The sequence below is a fragment of the Ursus americanus genome, chromosome 2 (assembly GCF_024610735.1).
Source record: "Ursus americanus isolate L20-20 chromosome 2, mUrsAme1.1.p, whole genome shotgun sequence".
In the NCBI taxonomy this organism is placed as follows: Eukaryota; Metazoa; Chordata; class Mammalia; order Carnivora; family Ursidae; genus Ursus; species Ursus americanus.
This window is the reverse complement of record NC_142128.1, coordinates 40,267,682-40,285,304: the sequence shown is the minus strand read 5'-3', so window position 1 is coordinate 40,285,304 and position 17,623 is coordinate 40,267,682. Positions and strand designations below refer to the sequence as shown.

The 17,623-nt window shown below is 52.2% G+C and overlaps 3 protein-coding genes and 1 pseudogene across 8 annotated transcripts in view; 3 read left to right on the top strand and 1 right to left on the bottom strand.

Moving 5' to 3' along the window:
* Positions 1-972: 972 nt before the first annotated feature.
* LOC123783672 (hemoglobin subunit alpha) lies at positions 973-1,819 on the top strand. Its single transcript, XM_045784569.2, has 3 exons — positions 973-1,132; positions 1,239-1,443; positions 1,594-1,819. Exons 1-3 carry the CDS (start codon positions 1,038-1,040, stop codon positions 1,720-1,722), a joined length of 429 nt encoding a protein of 142 aa, XP_045640525.1. The 5' UTR covers positions 973-1,037; the 3' UTR covers positions 1,723-1,819.
* Positions 1,820-3,985: 2,166 nt separating this feature from the next.
* Positions 3,986-12,017, top strand: HBQ1 (hemoglobin subunit theta 1). Of its 2 annotated transcripts, XM_045784450.2 has the most exons (4): positions 3,986-4,124; positions 4,243-4,447; positions 7,412-7,585; positions 9,534-12,017. In XM_045784450.2, the coding sequence occupies exons 1-4, from the start codon at positions 4,030-4,032 to the stop codon at positions 9,654-9,656; spliced, it is 597 nt and encodes a 198-aa protein (XP_045640406.1). In that variant the 5' UTR covers positions 3,986-4,029; the 3' UTR covers positions 9,657-12,017. The 2 variants fall into 2 exon arrangements, with proteins under 2 accessions (XP_045640406.1, XP_045640407.1); XM_045784451.1 differs by lacking the exons at positions 7,412-7,585; positions 9,534-12,017 and adding an exon at positions 4,537-4,748.
* Positions 4,907-7,405, top strand: LOC123783602 (pancreatic progenitor cell differentiation and proliferation factor pseudogene; annotated as a pseudogene).
* Positions 12,018-16,841: 4,824 nt separating the features above from the next.
* Positions 16,842-17,623, bottom strand: part of LUC7L (LUC7 like) — a 39,450-nt gene continuing 38,668 nt past the window's right edge. For 4 of the 5 annotated variants that reach the window (XM_045784506.2, XM_045784504.2, XM_087854301.1 and 1 more), the window contains one exon: positions 16,842-17,192. In XM_045784506.2, the coding sequence (XP_045640462.1) occupies positions 17,051-17,192 (142 nt within the window). In that variant the 3' untranslated portion in view covers positions 16,842-17,050. The remainder of the gene's footprint in view (positions 17,193-17,623) is intronic. The other variant, XM_045784505.2, reaches the window with a different exon arrangement.

Below are 17,623 nucleotides of genomic sequence, written 5' to 3'. Positions count from 1 at the left end.
TAATGAGCTTCTCCACTTGGCGTGTACTTGTGTGATGATGGGATGACTGTCCCTAACCAGGCTGAAAGCTCAGGTCTTGTCCATCCAGTTGCTTCATGTGTCAGCTGAGCCACTATGTGCCAAGTGAGTCTTTTGTCAGGCACAATTTTCAGCCCTTCGTGTGTCATTGTGACTCAGGATGGGGGGGGGGAATGGGACAGTCACTCACACAACGTCCCAAATAGGAGAGGGCCGCCTCTATGAGTCCCAGATCCGGGGCTTTAGCAACCACCACCCTGAAAGAGGGATCTTGAGCCTGGAACCCTCCCACTCCAGCCCTGCAATTCTGCCCCTTGGTATTTGTTCCTTCTGGACCTGGCACTCAGTTCTGCGACTGCACTCAGTGATTATTTGTGTAAAGAAAAGGGGTTAGAAGAACCAAGTCCGAGGAGAGCAGGAGGGATTCCCGGCGGGAATTCTTGAGTACAGGCGAGGGAGGACCCCCTTGGGTGCCCGTCTCTCTCCACCCTGGACTAAGCGAGGCCTTTCTTTCCACCATCAACCGCACATTCTTTCACTGATTCTGCTCAAATTAATACACGCGGCGTGCGTGACGAGCCTCGGTCAGGGCAGGTGGCACAAACTGGCTACTCCCTCTGGTCCTCAGGGGAGCGCGGCCAGGGCTTCGGGCGCTCAGGGGCCCTAAAGGGTGTCACTGAGCTCATGTGTTGGCAGAGCGGGCATCGACCCACCTCTACCGACCCCCACTAGCTGGGGGTCTAGGATATCACTTCCAGGGGCGGTGGAAGCAGGGGCGTGAGGAAGCCGGTGGGAGGGAGACACGCAGACCGTCCGCAAGCCCGCAGCAAAGCCCCCACCGCTCAGGCAGTCGCTGGCCGCTCGCTGGCGCCCCCTGTCCAGCCCCGCGCACAGCCTGACTCCTCGCCAGCCAATGAGCGCGGCCCAGGCGGGCGTGCCCCTCGCACCCCGGGCATAAATGCTGGCGCACTCCCCGCCCCGCACATTTCTGGTCCTCACAGACTCAGAAAGAAGCCACCATGGTGCTGTCTCCCGCCGACAAGAGCAACGTCAAGGCCACCTGGGATAAGATCGGCAGCCACGCTGGCGAGTATGGCGGCGAGGCTCTGGAGAGGTGAGGACCCAACCTTCCCCTGTCGGGGTCAGGGCTCCGCCACCCCCCCGGCCCTTGTCCTCCACCGCCCACCTAACCCCGGCTCACCCACGCCTTCCTCCCGCAGGACCTTCGCGTCCTTCCCCACCACCAAGACCTACTTCCCCCACTTCGACCTGAGCCCTGGCTCCGCCCAGGTCAAGGCCCACGGCAAGAAGGTGGCCGACGCCCTGACCACCGCCGCGGGCCACCTGGACGACCTGCCGGGCGCCCTGTCCGCTCTGAGCGACCTGCACGCGCACAAGCTGCGAGTGGACCCGGTCAACTTCAAGGTGAGCACGCGGGCCGGCGCGGAGAGACCTGGGGCAGGAGGGCGCAGCGAACCCTGCTAGCAGGACAGGGAGTCCCTTGGGCTGCGGAAGGTGGAGCGCGGGCGGGCGGCCGCGTCCCCCGACGGCCCCTGACGTCCCCTGTCTCCGCAGTTCCTGAGCCACTGCCTGCTGGTGACCCTGGCCAGCCACCACCCCGCGGAGTTCACCCCTGCCGTCCACGCCTCCCTGGACAAGTTCTTCAGCGCCGTGAGCACCGTGCTCACCTCCAAATACCGTTAAGCTGGAGCCGCGCGACCCTCCCGCTCCCGGCCTGGGGCCTCTTGCGCTCCGCGCACCTGAACTTCCCGATCTTTGAATAAAGTCTGAGTGGGCTGCAGCCTCTGTACGCCTCGGTTCTCTTTGTCTGCGACCGTCCCGCGGCGGGGGCGGGGGTGTGTGTGGGGTGTTTCTCCTCGCTTTGCAGCAGGGTCCTCTGGGCAGCGGCCAGGAGAGGGTGGGGAAGAAAAGATCAGAGGACGGGACTGCGGCCGGCGCTGCTGCCACTGCTTGGGATTCCCGGACTGCTCCCCACCCGCACCCTGGAGTGCTTTGCTGCGTGCATTCCATGTCCTGCATTTCATTTCAGAGCTCTGCAGATTCTGCTGCAATTTGCTCAAATGCTGAGCTGGTTTTCCCTCTTTACATTTTATGACACACACTTGGTCTGAGGGTTGGTGGGCCTCTAGCTGGGACTTCTGAGCTCCCCCACTGCTATACCTGAGACTGGGCGGTGGGGGAGGCCGGAGGTCAGGCTCCCCGGAGTCCCACCGAATGCCCCCCACCCATCAAGTGCTTCCCAAATACACACACAATCTAGATGAAGTTGGGGTGAGCAGGCAATTACCTGGTGGTGCCTCTTCCCCCTGGTGTCACTTCCAGGACACTCACTCTGAAGACACTGACATTCTGGGGCATTGTGGATCTGGAGGCCTGGTTTTGGGGGCCAGCTCAGCACTTACTGCATAGCTCAGAGGCCCACCAATTCTCTCTCTCTCTCTTTCTCTCTCTCTCTCACACACACACAGTGCAACAGAGAAGAGCCAGGTCCTGGGAGTCAGCACTCCCGCGGGCATCCTCCCGTCATTGCAAGCCCCTAGCCCCGCAGGTGTCTGGTCTGGCAGTCATACAGGCCCGAGTCCCCAACTCCCCGGGTCCAAGAGTCATCCTTGGAAAATAAAATGTCAAGTGTCTGCCTCAGTTCGTGATACTTTCAGCACAGCTGATGGCACGGTGTGAGCTCTTGGTAGGAGGCAGTCTTCTCTTTACTAGTAGGAACAATGAGGGCCTGGGCTAAAGGTGGAAACAAGCCAAATGTCCATCAGGGGATAAATGGATGAACAGAACACAGTCGGTCCGTGCGGTGGGCTAGTCTTCAGCCAGTACGAGCTACAAAGTGCTGACACAGCCCACAGCCTGGAGTGACCCGGAACCATGCTAAAGGAAAGAAGCCGGTCACAGAAGCATGTGATTCCACTCATATGAAATATCCAGCATGAGGGAACCCACAGAGATGGAGAGCAGACTGCTGCGACTGGAGGAGAGGGGTTCTGGAGTGACTGCTAATGGGGACAAAGCTTCCATGTGGGTTGATGGTAGTGGTGGTGGCACAACACCGTGAAGGTGGTTAAGCACACTGAATTATACACTTCCACATGGCTTATATGGGGGGGGCGCCTGAGCGGTGCAGTCGGTTAAGTTATCAGACTTGATTTCAGCTCAGGTCATGATCTCAAGGTTGTGTGATGGAGCCTGGCATCAGGCTCCACACCTAGCTTAAGATCCTCTCTTTTCCTCTGTCCCTCTGCCCTCTCTCTCCCCCTCTAAAAATAAAATAAAATAAAATGGCTAATATGGTAATTTTATGTTATATTAATTTTACCAAAAAAAATTTTTTTTAAGTAGGCTCCACAGCCAGTGTGGAGCCCAACACCGGGCTTGACCTCAGGACCCTGAGATCCAGACCCGAGCTGCGATCCGGAGTCGGCCACCCAGGAGCCACTCTCCCCCAATTGTTTTAATGCGCAGAGCGGCGCCTGGCACAGAGTGGGTGCCCCACAGGTATCAGGTACTACTTTGAGATACACCCCTGCATTTAGGAGATGTTCCCTGTCCTGAAAGGAACATCTGCTATGAGCCAGGCGCCTGACATTTGTTATCACCTAATTCTCACAACACCTTCGGGAAGAGGACATTTTAATGTTCCTTTTACCCAATACATGCAGAAAGAGACTCAGAGTCTCGTAACAGGCTGTGCGGGAAGGGAGGGAGACTAAGCGGACCATCAATGTCCAAATCCATGCTAAAATTCAGTGCCCCTAATACTAGCGATAATAATAACAAATTCTTACTTTCTATATAGTAAACCCGACAAAAATGGAGTCGCAGGGTGCACGGCCACGGGAAGGTCCCAGGCTCCGGGACCCCTCAGAACCAGACTCTAGGAGCAGAGGTGCGGCGCCCCCTGGAGGCCGCGGGGGAAATCCCCGCGATCGCGCAGGCGCAGTGACTGGGCGCGGGTCGCGCGCGCGGCTGGACGCAGGCTGCACGATGGTACTGTCCGCCGCGGACAGGGCGGCAGTGCGCGCACTGTGGAAGAAGCTGGGGAGCAACGTCGGGATCTATGCGACCGAGGCCCTGGAGAGGTGCGGGCCAGCAGCCCCCGGCGCCCCACCGGCTCCCGGGCTTTGCGCCCGCCGCTCCGGATGCCGCTTCCCCCCAACTTCCCCCGCGGCCGCACCTCACTCGCCCTTCCTCCCGCAGGACCTTCGTGTCCTTCCCCACCACCAAGACCTACTTCCCCCACTTCGACCTGCGCCCCGGCTCCGCCCAGGTCAAGGCCCACGGCAACAAGGTGGCCGACGCGCTGACCCTCGCCGTGGCCCACCTGGACGACCTGCCAGGCGCCCTGTCCGCTCTGAGCGACCTGCACGCGCACGAGCTGCGAGTGGACCCGGTCAACTTCAAGGTGAGCACGCGGGCCGGCGCGGGACCCGCCGTGGCCGGACGGGGCCGGGGGTTGGACGGCTCGGGCGGGACGACTCCCTCTGCCCGCAGTTCCTGGGCCACTGCCTGCTGGTGACCCTCGCCCGGCACTACCCCGGAGACTTCGGCCCCGCCATGCACGCCTCGCTGGACAAGTTTCTGAGCCACGTGATCTCGGCGCTGGCCTCCAGCTACGGCTAGAGTCGGGGGGACGCGTCGCGGGACCCCCAGCAGCCCCTCCCGCGAGTTCTAGAGTTCGAGTAAAGTCCCCGCGAGAAAGCCTCGGCCAGTGCGCGCGTGTTCTCTCTGGGGATCTGCGGGTCTGCGGGGTGGGGGTCTCGGAAAACCCACCGTGGTTGGACCCGGCCGCCCCCCCCCCCGGCTGCCCGCTGGGCGCCCGGGGCGGTCATGGGGAGGGTCAGGTTGTCCCGCCCCCCCCCCCCCCAGCGAACTTGGGACCCTCGGTAGTGCCTGGGCCGGCGAGGCCCGGACCCCCCCGCCCCGTCCCTCCCCCCGGTCCCGGACCCCGCCAGAACTGCGGGCCGGGTCCAGCCTCGGCGAACGTGAGGGAGCGGCGCCCCCTGCCGGCGCGGCCCGGGACCTGCGCAGACCGAGGCCCTGGAGGGGCCTGGGGGCCTCGGAGGCCGGGTGTGAAGGGGCCGGAGCCTGCACCTGGTGGGAGTCGTGCAGCAGACAAGGTGCATGGGGGACGGCCGGAGCCCGGCCTACATCCCACACTTCCACGGAGACAGACGTTAGAGCGTGTGTTTTAAAGATTTTTCCTCTAAAAATCAATCATAGTCATTGCAGAAACTTAAGAAAACAGCCCACTTACTGCACCTTCCTCTGTATCCCAGTGGGTCCAGCACGTCCATTATTCCTTCAACTCCCACCTGCCACATGAGGAAACTGCGAACAAATGGGGAGGAGATGGGGGTGAAACCAAGTGCATGCGTGTCACACACACACACACACACACACACACACACACGGGCAGCAGCAATCCCACGCAGACATGCAACAAGCCCTTCCCGGAACATTCAGACATACTTTTCTTAAATGGTACCCTCAAAGTGATACTGGAAAACTGGACACATTGGACTGTATAGAGAAGAAAAAACCTCGGTATAGAGGGGGGAAAAAACCTCAAAAAGTAGCACAGTTAAAAGAGAAATTGGGAGAAAAATATTTGCCACAGATGGCAGTCGGAGGGTTATTCTCTCTCTTATATAAGACAGACCTCCACATTCTTTTTCCTCCCCTCACCTTTTTTTTTAAAGCTAGTCAACCCAATAGAAAAATAAGCCAAAGGATAAATAGGGAACTCATGGTGTACGGATGGCCGACAGACATTTGCAATGGTCCTCAAAGATGTGCATGTTTAAATGCTCCTTAACAAAACACTTAACAAAACAAAAATGAAAAAAATATTTAAAAGGCATGATCTAATACACTTCTCGTGGAAGTTTAACTTAGAATGACCTTTTGGGGGGGCGTCTGGGCGGCTCAGTCAGTTAAGCGGCTGCCTTCAGCTCAGGTCATGATCCCGGGATCCTGAGATCGAGCCAGCATGGGGCTCCCTGCTCGGTGGGGAGTCTGCTTCTCCCTTTCCCTCTGCCTCCACCTCTGCTTGTGCACTCATGCTCTCTCTTTCAAATAAATAAAATATAAAAAAAATACTTTTTGGGAAGGTAATTCAGTTGTACAGTTGTGGGCTGGTGAGTGTCTGATGACTGGCACTCTGGAAGATGAGGAAGGGGGCTGATTTATAGCACTTGCCAGTGTCCATGGTGCCATGACGGTTGATTTCAAGTTATCAATATGCTATCACTGAATGGAAAATTAGGAAGAGATGCATAGTGTCTGCCATTGTGTTGTATTTCCACTGTCCAAATACAAGGTACAATGGAGGTGAACACAGATGAAAAGAACATAGATTATAGTAAGTTGTAGTAACTTAATTAAAAGTAGTGAGTTTTCAGTATTACTTGTTTTTAACATAACCTATTTATTTGTAAATAAAGTTTATTTTATTTTATTTATCAGAGAGAGAGAAAGCACAAGCAGGGGGAGTGGCAGGCAGCAGGAGAAGCAGCAGCCAAGCAAGGAGCCTAACTCAGGGATCGATCCCAGGACCCTGAGATCATGACCTGAGCCGAAGGCCGATGCTTAATGGGCTGAGCCACCCAGGAGCCCCTAGTTTTTTAATAGTGGAGCTCTCAGAATTCCTGAAAATTCAGCATGAGCTAATACGGGCAGTCTCCACACATCAATGGCTGTATCCTTTAAATCCAAAAAGTGCACCCCAGGCACACTTTGGTTGTGGAGTGGCCTCCAGCGGTCTCCTCTGCAAATGGGCTGCGTGGCCTAGTGTCCCTGTTCCGCCACCTGTGATCACACGTGGAGGTCCTCAGGAGGTCGCCACTGAAATTTCCACCAGTCCACAGGTGACAGCATGGCAGCCATGCCCGCCAGCACTCGCTGGTGGCCACCCCCGACTATTACCGGCACCGCCTGGGTTCCACTTCCAGTAACAGCTCCTGCGCAAGTTCAGAGCATCCTGGGGAAGCCATCCCTCACCATGGGGTCTCCCCAGGGCCAACCCAGGTCACTGGTGGGCAAACTTTTTGGGGAAGTTTACTCTCCCAGTCATAGCTACAGTGTCAGAGTCCCTAGAACACTCAATCTCCCCAGGCCTCCAGCAGCATGGTCACCTGGGACTTGGATATGGAAGCTTTGTGGAAGCAAAGAATAGGAAGGAGGTTGGAGTATGAGTGATTTTTCATTTTTACAAATGTGCAGAAAATCTTGCTCTGACCATTTGTAGCTAAACTTTGATACAGAAACATTCAACAACTATTGTCTTGGGGGATTTTAATAGAAGTGAAATTTCTGGGGTGTATGGTACGCTCGTTGGTAATATTGCCATGGTCGCCTTTCGTTACAGCTTCACCAGCAGGGGAGTGCCTGCACCCCTCCACAGGAGTTGGCAGCTTCCGTTCCATTACCAGTGAAGGTGAATGTCAGCTCCACATCTACTCTGTCAGCTGCCCACTGTGTCCATTCCCATCTTCCTACAGTGGCGTTCTTCATCAGATCCGCCCATGGAAGCCCTTCTAATGTAAGTCTGTAGAAGACTCTTAGGTCATCTAAGCACTGAAATTACTTGCCCGACTGGGCCAGCTGGACACCCAGGCTAAATGGTTCTAAAAGCATCAGAGAGTAAACAAGATAATAAGGAACTTTCAGGCCAAAAACAAAGTAAAGGCGAGAACTCAGAGATGGAGAGGTTATCACAACACCTCAACTACCTGGGTCCTGAGGTATGTGCCAAAATTAGCAAACTTGAGCTGGGATCTTCTTCCTCGTGGGCTCATAGGTTAAAAAAAAAAAAAAAAAAGCCAGTATAAGGTGATGTGCTCAGTAGGTGACTCTTCCCCAAAAAGCTGTGGCCCCAGAAGACTACACCTACTGGACAAGTCCCTCCTCTCCTCAAACATGGGGCCTGAAAAAAAACAAAAAAAACCCTTGGTGTTTACCAAAAAAGGGAACATCATTTCCTGATATATTAAAATCCCATGATCTGCAACCCAAATTCTTTTTTTAAAAAATATTTTATCTGAGAGAGAGAGAGACAGCCAGCGAGAGAGGGAACACAAGCAGGGGGAGTGGGAGAGGAAGAAGCAGGCTCCCAGCAGAGGAGCCTGATGTGGGGCTCGGTCCCAGGACGCTGGGATCACGCCCTGAGCGGAAGGCAGACGCCTAACGACTGAGCCACCCAGGCGCCCCTGCAACCTAAATTCTTATCACCTGAGTAGTCCCCCCACCCAATCTCAGGCTATGGATTTCATTTAAAATGGTCCTGGGGCGGGGGGCGCCTGGCTGACTCAGTTGGTTAAGTGTCTGCCTTTGGCTCTGGTCGCAGTCCGGGGGTCAGGTTTCCTGCTCAGTGGGGGGCCTGCTTCCCCCTCTCCCTCTGGTGCTCCCCCTGCTTGTGCACACTCTACTAAATAAAATCTTTAAAAAAACCCAAGTAAAAATAAATAAAATCATCCTGGACTCTGGGCACCTGGCTGGCTAAGTCGGTGGAACGTGTGACTCTTGGAGTTGTGATTTCAAGCCCCACGTTGGATGTAGAGATTACTTAAAAACTAACCAAATAAACATCTTAAAAAAATTTTTTTTTCAAAAATGATCTCGACTCCTCATGGGCCCCAGGCACCTACCTAACAGAAGCAAATGAATCCCCCCTAAAGGCACTTCATCATAGGCCACAAAGGGCAAAGAGCAGCAAGCTCGCCAAGCACACAAGGAGATAAGGCACCATGTGTAAGGGCCAGCAGACACGGGAATCAGCACAACAGCCCACAAGGGTCAGGCACTGAAGATGTCAAATTCAATTACAGGTGTGCCTACTATGTTAAAAAAAAAAGAAAATTAAAGATGAGATTCTAAATATCTGCAGGAAGTAATAAAATATACAGAGTGACGTAGCACGTAAGCTGGAATTGCATTAAACCTGTGTGTGTGTGTACGTAGAGAAGACATATTCATCAAAAATTATAATTCAATGTTAAGTTTAACAGATAAAACACAATCATAGCGAGAAGTAGGGAACCTAACATAAGTTAGAATACATTCTCCAGGCTACAGCCCCTGCACAGCCTGACCGGGAGCGCCTCCTGAAATTCGGTACCCCTGGTGCCTCAGGTGCCTCATCCTATCCTGACTCTCGTAAGGAAGGTACTTCAAGCAGAAGGAAAGTGAGCCCGGGGGAAAGCCTGAGATGTAAGAAAGAATGAACAAATACAGTGGTAAACGCAAACACTGATTATATATCATGTCTATGGGGTTATAAAGAAAAAACCCCGACAGACCTAGACCACCAGACAGTAATAACTAGGTCAGAACTCAGTCATGACTCCATGGCAGTCAAGTGCTCTAAGTCCTTGTATCACGTGGGAGGCAAACAATGTTTTTATTAACATTAGATTTTGGTAGGTGTATTAGTTTCCTGTTGCTGGTGTAACGCAAACTTAGTGACTTAACACACATTTACTCTCTAACAGTTTGGGAGGGCGGAAGTCCACAATCAGTTTCACTATGCTGGAATCGACACGTCTGCTGGACTGCGCTCCTCCCTCAGGAGGCTCTGGTGGGGAAACCCATTTCCTTGCTTTTCCAAGTCCTAGAACTGCACTCCTTGCATCCCTTGGTTCTTGGCTCCTTCCTCCACCTGTAATGCTAGTAGCATCTTGCCTTCTTCTGCAGTCCAATCTTCCCCCGCCTCTCTCTGATAAGGACCTGTGTGATCACATTAGGCCCACCCGGACAATCCCGAATAATTTCCCCACCCCAAAATTCTTAATCACATCTTCAAACACCTTTTGCGATATAAGGTCACACTCACAGGTTCCAGTGACTTGGACCTAGGTCTCTTTGGGGGCTATCTATCATTCAGCCTACTAATACATCATGCATGCCGGTTGCAAATTCTCTGGCAACCACAGAATAAAAATAGAATGTATGACTTCCAAAGTAATCGAGAGGAAAAAGAATGTTTAAGTATTCTAAAACAATCCCCTCAAAAAGAGGCAAAAATGAAGAGAAACAGAATGAGTCTGACAAAGGGAAAGCCCAAGATAAAATACTATCAGCAAAACCGAAATGTTAACTGTATTGATTGTAAATGACGTAACTGATCCAAATAAAGGGTAAAGATCAGACACATGGGCTAAGACAAAGCACAGACTCAAAGTGTCACTAATAAAAAGGACGCCAGGGTCCCCACCTCCTGGGGACTGCCTCACAGTGGCATTTTGTACATTCATCAGCACTACCTAGCTCCAAAACTTTCCATCGCCCCAGAAGGAAGCCCTGTGCCCAGAACCAGTCACTCCCACCTCTGAAGGTCACTTATCTATGTTCCGTCTATATGGATTTATTGATTCTAGATATTTCGTATACATGGAACCACACAACATGCGGTCTTTCGTGTCTGGCTTCTTTTCCACTTAGCGGCATGTTTTCAAGGCACGTCCATGCTGTAGTGTGCATCAGGACGTCAGTCCTTCTTCGGCTGAATAATACTCCATCGTATGAAGAGACCACATTTTGGGTTTTTTGGCATACAACACTGCAAAAAACATAGGGGTGCACGTCTCTCTTCAAATCAGTGTTTTCACTTTCTCTCGGTAAATACCCAGTGGTGGAATTATTGGATATGGTATTTCTATTTTTAACTTTTTGAGGAACCTCCATACTGTTTTCTACATTCTGTTTATCCTATTCAGCTGTTAATGGATATTTGGGTGGTTTCCACCTTCTGGCTATTCTGAGTAATGCTGCTATACACGTGTGTGCGCAAGTATTGACGGTCCATCTTGCAATTCTCTTGGGTATGTATCTAGGAGTGCAGGTGCTGGGTTAGACAATTCTGTTTAACTTGTTGAAGAACTGCCGGTTTTCCCCAGCATCTGCTCACCAGCAGTGTGAGTGTTCCAATTTCTCCACATCCTCACCAGCATTTTTTCTTTCTTCCTCTCTTCGTTTCTTTTCCGAATTATGTCTGTGCTAGTGGATACTCTGGCTTGCTTTTAACCCACACAATTCTGTAAGGGGATGGGATGTCACTTCCATGATTAATAAGCCCTCTCTTGTGGGGCACCTGGGTAGCTCAGTTGGTTAGGTATCTGACTCTTGATTTAGGCTCAGGTCATGATCTCAGGGTTGTGAGACAAGAAGCCCAGGTTGGGCTCCACGTTCATCGCGGTCTGTTCAAGATTCTCTCCTTCTCGGGATGCCTGGGTGGCTCAGCTGGTTAAGATTCTCTCCTTCTCTTTAAGTAAAATCTTAAAATAATGCCTCTTGTGTGGAGACCTTCTCCCTTTCAAAGAAGCAAGCTGCCATGTTGTGGCTGCCCAGAGGGGGCCTCTTACTGACACCGAGGAAGTGGCAGCCTAATGCTGCCAACAATCATGTGAGTGTGGAAAGACCCTTCTCCAGAACAGACCCAGATGGGACCCCTTGATTGCAGCCTGTGAAGGAGAACATGGCTGAGCTATGGCTTGACTCCTGGTCCTCAGACCCCACCACAAGATAACATATGTGCCAATGATTTCCAGGTGTCAGGAGGCCGTGAGCTCTGGGAAGACAGAGGGGCTGTGAAGGGAAGACGGGGGTTTCCTAGGGGCTGACACTGTTCCATTTCCTGACCCGCCGGTTATGCAGAGCTTGCTTCTTATTCTGTGAACTATTCTGTAGGGAGAAAGGCTGGCACAGACAGGAGCTGACTGGTCTTGAGTCCCAGGCATGTTGGACCTTGGGAGAGGTCCAAAGGAGGTCCTGGCAGCCTCAGAAAAAGGCCTCGGAATATATAATACTGCACCGTATTATATAATATTATTACATAATTATATATACAGTGCCATATAATACCGCACTGCATATTACATAAATACATATACAGCATTCCATATAAATGTACTGTATTATATATTACATATACAGTATTATATATATTATATAGATTTGTATTGTATATTTATATGCATTAATTATATCTATAATACTGCACCATATATTATTACATAACATACAGTATTTCATATATAGTAACACCACACTGTTAGTTACATACTTACATATACGGTATTACATATACAATATGGTACTGTATTACATATTGTTACATTACATACACGGTATTATATATACAAAATACTGCACTGGGGCACCTGGTTAAGCATCTAAGCATGTCTAAGCAACTGCCTCTTGGTTTCTGCTTGGGTCGTGGTCTCAGGGTCATGAGAAGGAGCCCCATGTTGGGCTCCACACTCAGTGCAGAGTCTGCTTGAGATTCTCTCTCCCTCTCCCCCTCCTGCTCACGCTCTCCCTCTCAAATAAATAAATCTTAAAACAACAACAACAACAACAAAACTGCAGGGGCGCCTGGGTGGCTCAGTAGGTTAAGCGTCTGCCTTCAGCTCAGGTCGTGATCCCAGGGTCCTGGGATCGAGCCCCACATCAGGCTCCCTGCTCAGCGGGTAGTCTGCTTACCCTCTCCCTCTGCCTGCCGCTCCCCCAACTTGTGCTCGCTTTCTTTCTCGCTGTCTCTCAAATATATAAAATCTTAAAAAAAAAAATACTGTAGTGTTATACATTACATAAGTACACATATAGTATTATATAATACTGCATTGCATTACCTAATTACACATACAGTATTATATATACAATAGCATACTACGTATTACATAGTCCTGCAGAATTTATACATACAGTAACACGGCACTGCACCACATATTATATAGTTCCATACAGCATTATATACGTAATACTGCACTGCACTATTACAGTTACATATGCAGTATTATATATGCAACACTGTACCTTATTATTTGTTACATTATTACATACACAATAACACCACAGTGTATATTTGAAAGCTGCTCAGAGTACAGCTTAGGAGTCCTTATCACCAGAAAACATTTTTTGATACAGATGTTAAGTAGACTTCTGGTGGTGACCATTTTGCTATACACGTGTTCGTGTTCAATCATTACATCGTACACCTAAGACTAATACCATTTATCAATTTTATCTCCATAAAAATAAAAAAGGTGCCTGGGTCAGGGGAAGGGCAGGATGGGGGGAGGGGCAGAAGTCTTCTTCACCAGCCCCTCACCATTGCTCCTCCCATGGATGTGAGCATGAGTGGCCCCTCCCGCTGCACGACCACCTTGGGAGAGCAGTCCCAACCCACAGGCTCAGCAGGATTAGCCCCAGGGAGGGAAACAGAGAAGGGCAGAAACAAGGAGCCAGAAAGCACGAGAGAACTTCTGGTGCCCAGGAAATCCAGGGATTCCCAGGGACCCCTCAGCCTTCCCTGGGAGCTCCTGTGTTACTCAGGGAGGGCTGGCCCCCTGGGCTGGCACTCCTGTAGGGACAGTCAGTCCTACTGCACGACTGGGTCAGGGACCATGGGCACCCGGGAGACCTTGCACGTGTAAGTAGCCATCAGCTTTGTCACCTGTGATACAGCACACAGGGTGATGTGGGACCATAGACTCATGTGCCTGAGAATGCCCAGATTAAGCACCTGTGGGGATGTGAGGCAAGTAGGAGAAGGGTTGCCTGTGGGGCTGGTATAGGGACTGTGCAGTGGACATAAAAGCATTTAATTGTGCCAGAAACTGAGGATGACTCCTCAATCCCCCTTTCCTAAGGCCAAGTATTACCTTTGGCGTGTGCCCTGAAGGCCAGAGCTGGGGCCCTGCTTTAAGGACTCAGAAAGCAGCTCACTTTACATCCCAGAAGAAGTGCCATTTAGGGTCTGAAGCCCAACTCCCATCACCCCCCACCCCCGCTGCCCCCATTCCGGCTCCTGGCCACAGCATCAGCAGCCCAGGGAGACTCGAGTTTGTGGTACTGACACAAGCTACTGTGCAGACAGACCCTGCAAACACTGTTCAGTAAAAGGAGCTGGCTAGTCACAGGTCACGCACTGTGCACTTTCACTTACATAACGTGTCCACAATAGGCAGATCCAAAGACACAGCAATCCGGTTAGTGGCTGTCTAGGGCTGGTGTCGGGGGAGTGACTGCCAATGGGTAACTGGGTTTCCTTTTGGGGGTGAAGAAATGTTCTAAAACTACGCAGTGGTAAACTAGAGAGTGTAACATTGTGCATTTCTTAAAAAACACTAAACTATACATTTAAAAGCGGTCAACATGTTGAATTTTGTGTTTAAACTAAAAAAAATCTACCTACAAAATAATAAAATAAGTACACTCTTAGGGTCCTCCCCAGAAAATCAGGATGGGGAGGCAGGGCAGTAACCTGTTCTAAGTCCTCCAAGTTTTTCTTATGCCTGAGTCAACTGTCCAAGTCTTTCCTGAGCAGGACCACATGCAGGTCCCAAACCCCACTGCGGCCACCATCCCATTCCTAGGTGAGGGTCCCTTCCAAAGCACTGTGGGGCACACCCCCTCTCCCACTTGCTCCCATCACACCTGGGTACGACCTCGCACAGAGTGCTCCCAGCCAAGTGTATCCCACTATCCTAGGGAGGATCTCCACATATCCACAGGACACAGTGAACCCCAGGGCGGGTACCCCAAGGCTGGGCCCTGCTGGGGATCCTATGGGCCCCCACACAGGCTGCAGGGCCAACACAGTCACTCCAGCCCTCCCTTCACCAGCCTGTAGTTCTGGGCCTGGCTAGAGACCCCTATTTTGAGTCTGGAGGGTGGCCCCAGAAGTCCCTGCAGGTGTCCTGCAGGACAGCTCGGGGCCTCTCTGCAGTTAGGACATGCCACAGCCCACACTAGGTACTGGTCACTGTGTTCTCCACCACTGGACAGAAGGCAGGGAATCCTCAAGAACAGGGTCTGGGAGGGACTGAGGGCCCCACACAGCCCTGGGGTGGACATCAAGAGTCTGGACTCCACCATGGTCTCAGAGCCCTGGAGGATCTACACCTGTTGGCCTGACCCACTCAAATCTCCTCAAGGACTGCGACTGCCTCCTGACCTGCATCCCTGCTTCTATGTAAACAAGTATTTCCCACATTTCTGTATTCTTCAACAGGACTCAGGGTGGGGTAGTGACCCCTCTGGCCCCAGCAACCTTATCATTTATGGGCGACTTCCCCTACGCACCCTCCACATCCCCATCTGGGAGCTCTCCTCTGCTGGAACCCAACTGGGGTGAGCTACGGGGTCCTTGGAGTGTTATGCATGGCCTTCGTCAATCTGACTTCCTCCTTTCCACCTGCCCAGGGCCCAAGACCATGTGTCCACTACACTCCTACACACAGGACAACAGGCAGAACTTGAAACCCATGAGGCTCAGGGGCCTCGGGTGCACCAGGGACAGGTGGGTGCCCCTAGCAACAAGGCTGAAGAGCCAAGCTCAAAAGCTCAAGACCACCTGCTCCCAGACAGACTAGGAACACCCACGTGTGGGGGGAGTAGGTACAGCTTCCAGGTGCTCTACAACTGTCTCAACCTCAGCCTTACCTTTGCAGCTGACACCTCATTACTACTCCTAAGTCCAGGGATGTCTTCACTCTGCCTTTTCAAACCACTCCTCCACAGATGGTGGTGATGGCTGCACAACACATGAACACACTTAATGACGACTGAAATGGTTAAGTTTTGTGTATTTTACTTTTTTTTTTAAAAGCCCACCCCTCAAGGAGATGAGGGATGGAGGCGTCATCCCGGCTCCTAGCTGCGCATTCTCATGCTGCCTGACTTGGGGTGTCTTCTGCCTGCTTCAGCCTGTTTTCTGACTGCGCAGGCCAGGCAGCAGAGCAGTCAGGCATCCACGATCCCAGGCCTCATCCCCTTTGCCCCTCCCCTCCTTAGGACCACCCTTAACCCACTCATGGCTTTGCACCTACCTGCGTCTACTTCCCAAACCCTAGAGGACACACCTCTACTCAACTAGCTTGGGGTCTACACTACCTACCAAGCAGATCTTTACCCTTAGCTTTCTGGAAGCACCCACCTCCACCCCCACCCCCGCGAGCGAGTATATTCCAGCAAGGCCCCTTTTCCCTGGCTTAGCTTGGGCCCCAGACAAGGGCAGTGCGAGGAACACCCTGATGACACTCAGCCAGGGAAAACCTATGCTGCAGGAGCACCAGATTCTGGCAGAAGAGCCCACAGCAGGACTACCAGCCGCATTACGGTGATGGGGGCCACAAGACCCAAACCCAGTGACCACATGCCCACTGAGCCAACCTCTGCACAGAGGGAGTAGGGATGACTGTTTCCACACTGAGCCATCAGAAACTCCCTCCTAGAATAAACCAACCCCTGCCTCCAAAAGTGAAAAGAGATCCCTGTTATCCTTTTCAGAAGGGCTCATTTTGGTCTCTTAATAAATGTGGCCGAACGGCTGAGAGCATGGCTACCACACCAGGCTCTCTTGAGTTGAACTACGTCCTTGTGACTGTCATGTGGATGTTGTCCAAAGGCCTTTCTTTGTCCTTAAGTAACTCCCAAAGGGGGAGCTGCAGTGTGGTTCACTGGACCCAGGCTGAGGCCGCGCTAACAGCAGACTAGACGGGCAGGCCTTCCTAAAGAAGTGGATGTGGAATGGGGCACCTCCCTTCTCCCCCGCAGAGCCTGCTGTGGTCTGCATCGAGGGGCGGCTGTGCAGCCCAGCAAGCAGACAGCCCTGCACATTGCACACCAGATGCTCAGGGCAGGGCGGCAGGCATATCAGATGCCAAGAGTCAAAGGAACATCTAACAGTTAAGTCATAATTTCTGAGGGTGAGCAAAGCTCACGGAGAACACCCAGTGTGGAAGGCCACGGTGAAGTCTCTAGAGCACAGAGGGACAACAGAGACCCCACCGCAGCAGTAAGGAGGCCGTCTGTCAGATTTATTTATTCCTACTCAACATAACCCCAGAATACAGGAGCAACTCTGTACATCTCTAGAAACTCACAGCTAGCTCCAAAACAATAGAAATTGTAAACTACAAAAGATGAGTTGTATTCAGCAAATATAAAGGGTAACTTTAGGCTGTGTCGAATGTTTATCAGATTATTTACAGGCCCAGATGTAGGTTCAGATCTCGCCAGCCTCCTTTTCCTCCGACCTCCGCGAAGCTGTCTTCCCGTTGGAGCTCTCCAGCCTCCAGTCAGCGGCCCCTCGCTCACTGCGCCCATGCTCCCAGGATTCCTCCCTCGATGCCCGCTCTCTGGAGAACCTGGGAAACGAGAACCAGAGGCTCAGAGGAGGCCGGCATCCCCCTTCTGGCTGGCTCCTTGACCACAGGCAACTTGGACCCTCAACATCAGGTCAGGAAAGGCCGAGACGCAGCACACGTGGGGAAGCCCTCGGCAGGCAGAGGGCAGCCATCTAGCGCCCAAGCCACTACAAGGGAGTGTTCAAGCAGCCACTCAAAAGTGCCATCTGTAAAGATTTCTCCTAACGGGGTAGGCTATCGCTGCAACATGAACAAAGCAAAGAACCACGAAGCGCACGTGTGGAGTCGGACTCGTTGCATAAACGCAGAGAAAAGGGCTGCGATCAAGCACGCGAAGGCGCCCACGGTGCTTACACAGTGCTAACCTCGCAGTGCGACTATGAACGTTTTCTGGGTTGTTTTTCCTTAAGAAAACCACAACAGAGGTAAGC

Bases quoted from the DNA above. Each gene is read 5' to 3' on its own strand.
- HBQ1 (XM_045784450.2), top strand. From the start codon at position 4,030: ATGGTACTGTCCGCCGCGGACAGGGCGGCAGTGCGCGCACTGTGGAAG. The intron at 4,125-4,242 runs GTGCGGGCCAGC...TTCCTCCCGCAG, and splicing joins GCGACCGAGGCCCTGGAGAG to GACCTTCGTGTCCTTCCCCA. The intron at 7,586-9,533 runs GTAAGTCTGTAG...ACTCTCTAACAG, and splicing joins CCCATGGAAGCCCTTCTAAT to TTTGGGAGGGCGGAAGTCCA.
- LOC123783672 (XM_045784569.2), top strand. From the start codon at position 1,038: ATGGTGCTGTCTCCCGCCGACAAGAGCAACGTCAAGGCCACCTGGGAT. The intron at 1,133-1,238 runs GTGAGGACCCAA...TTCCTCCCGCAG, and splicing joins GGCGGCGAGGCTCTGGAGAG to GACCTTCGCGTCCTTCCCCA. The intron at 1,444-1,593 runs GTGAGCACGCGG...CTGTCTCCGCAG, and splicing joins TGGACCCGGTCAACTTCAAG to TTCCTGAGCCACTGCCTGCT.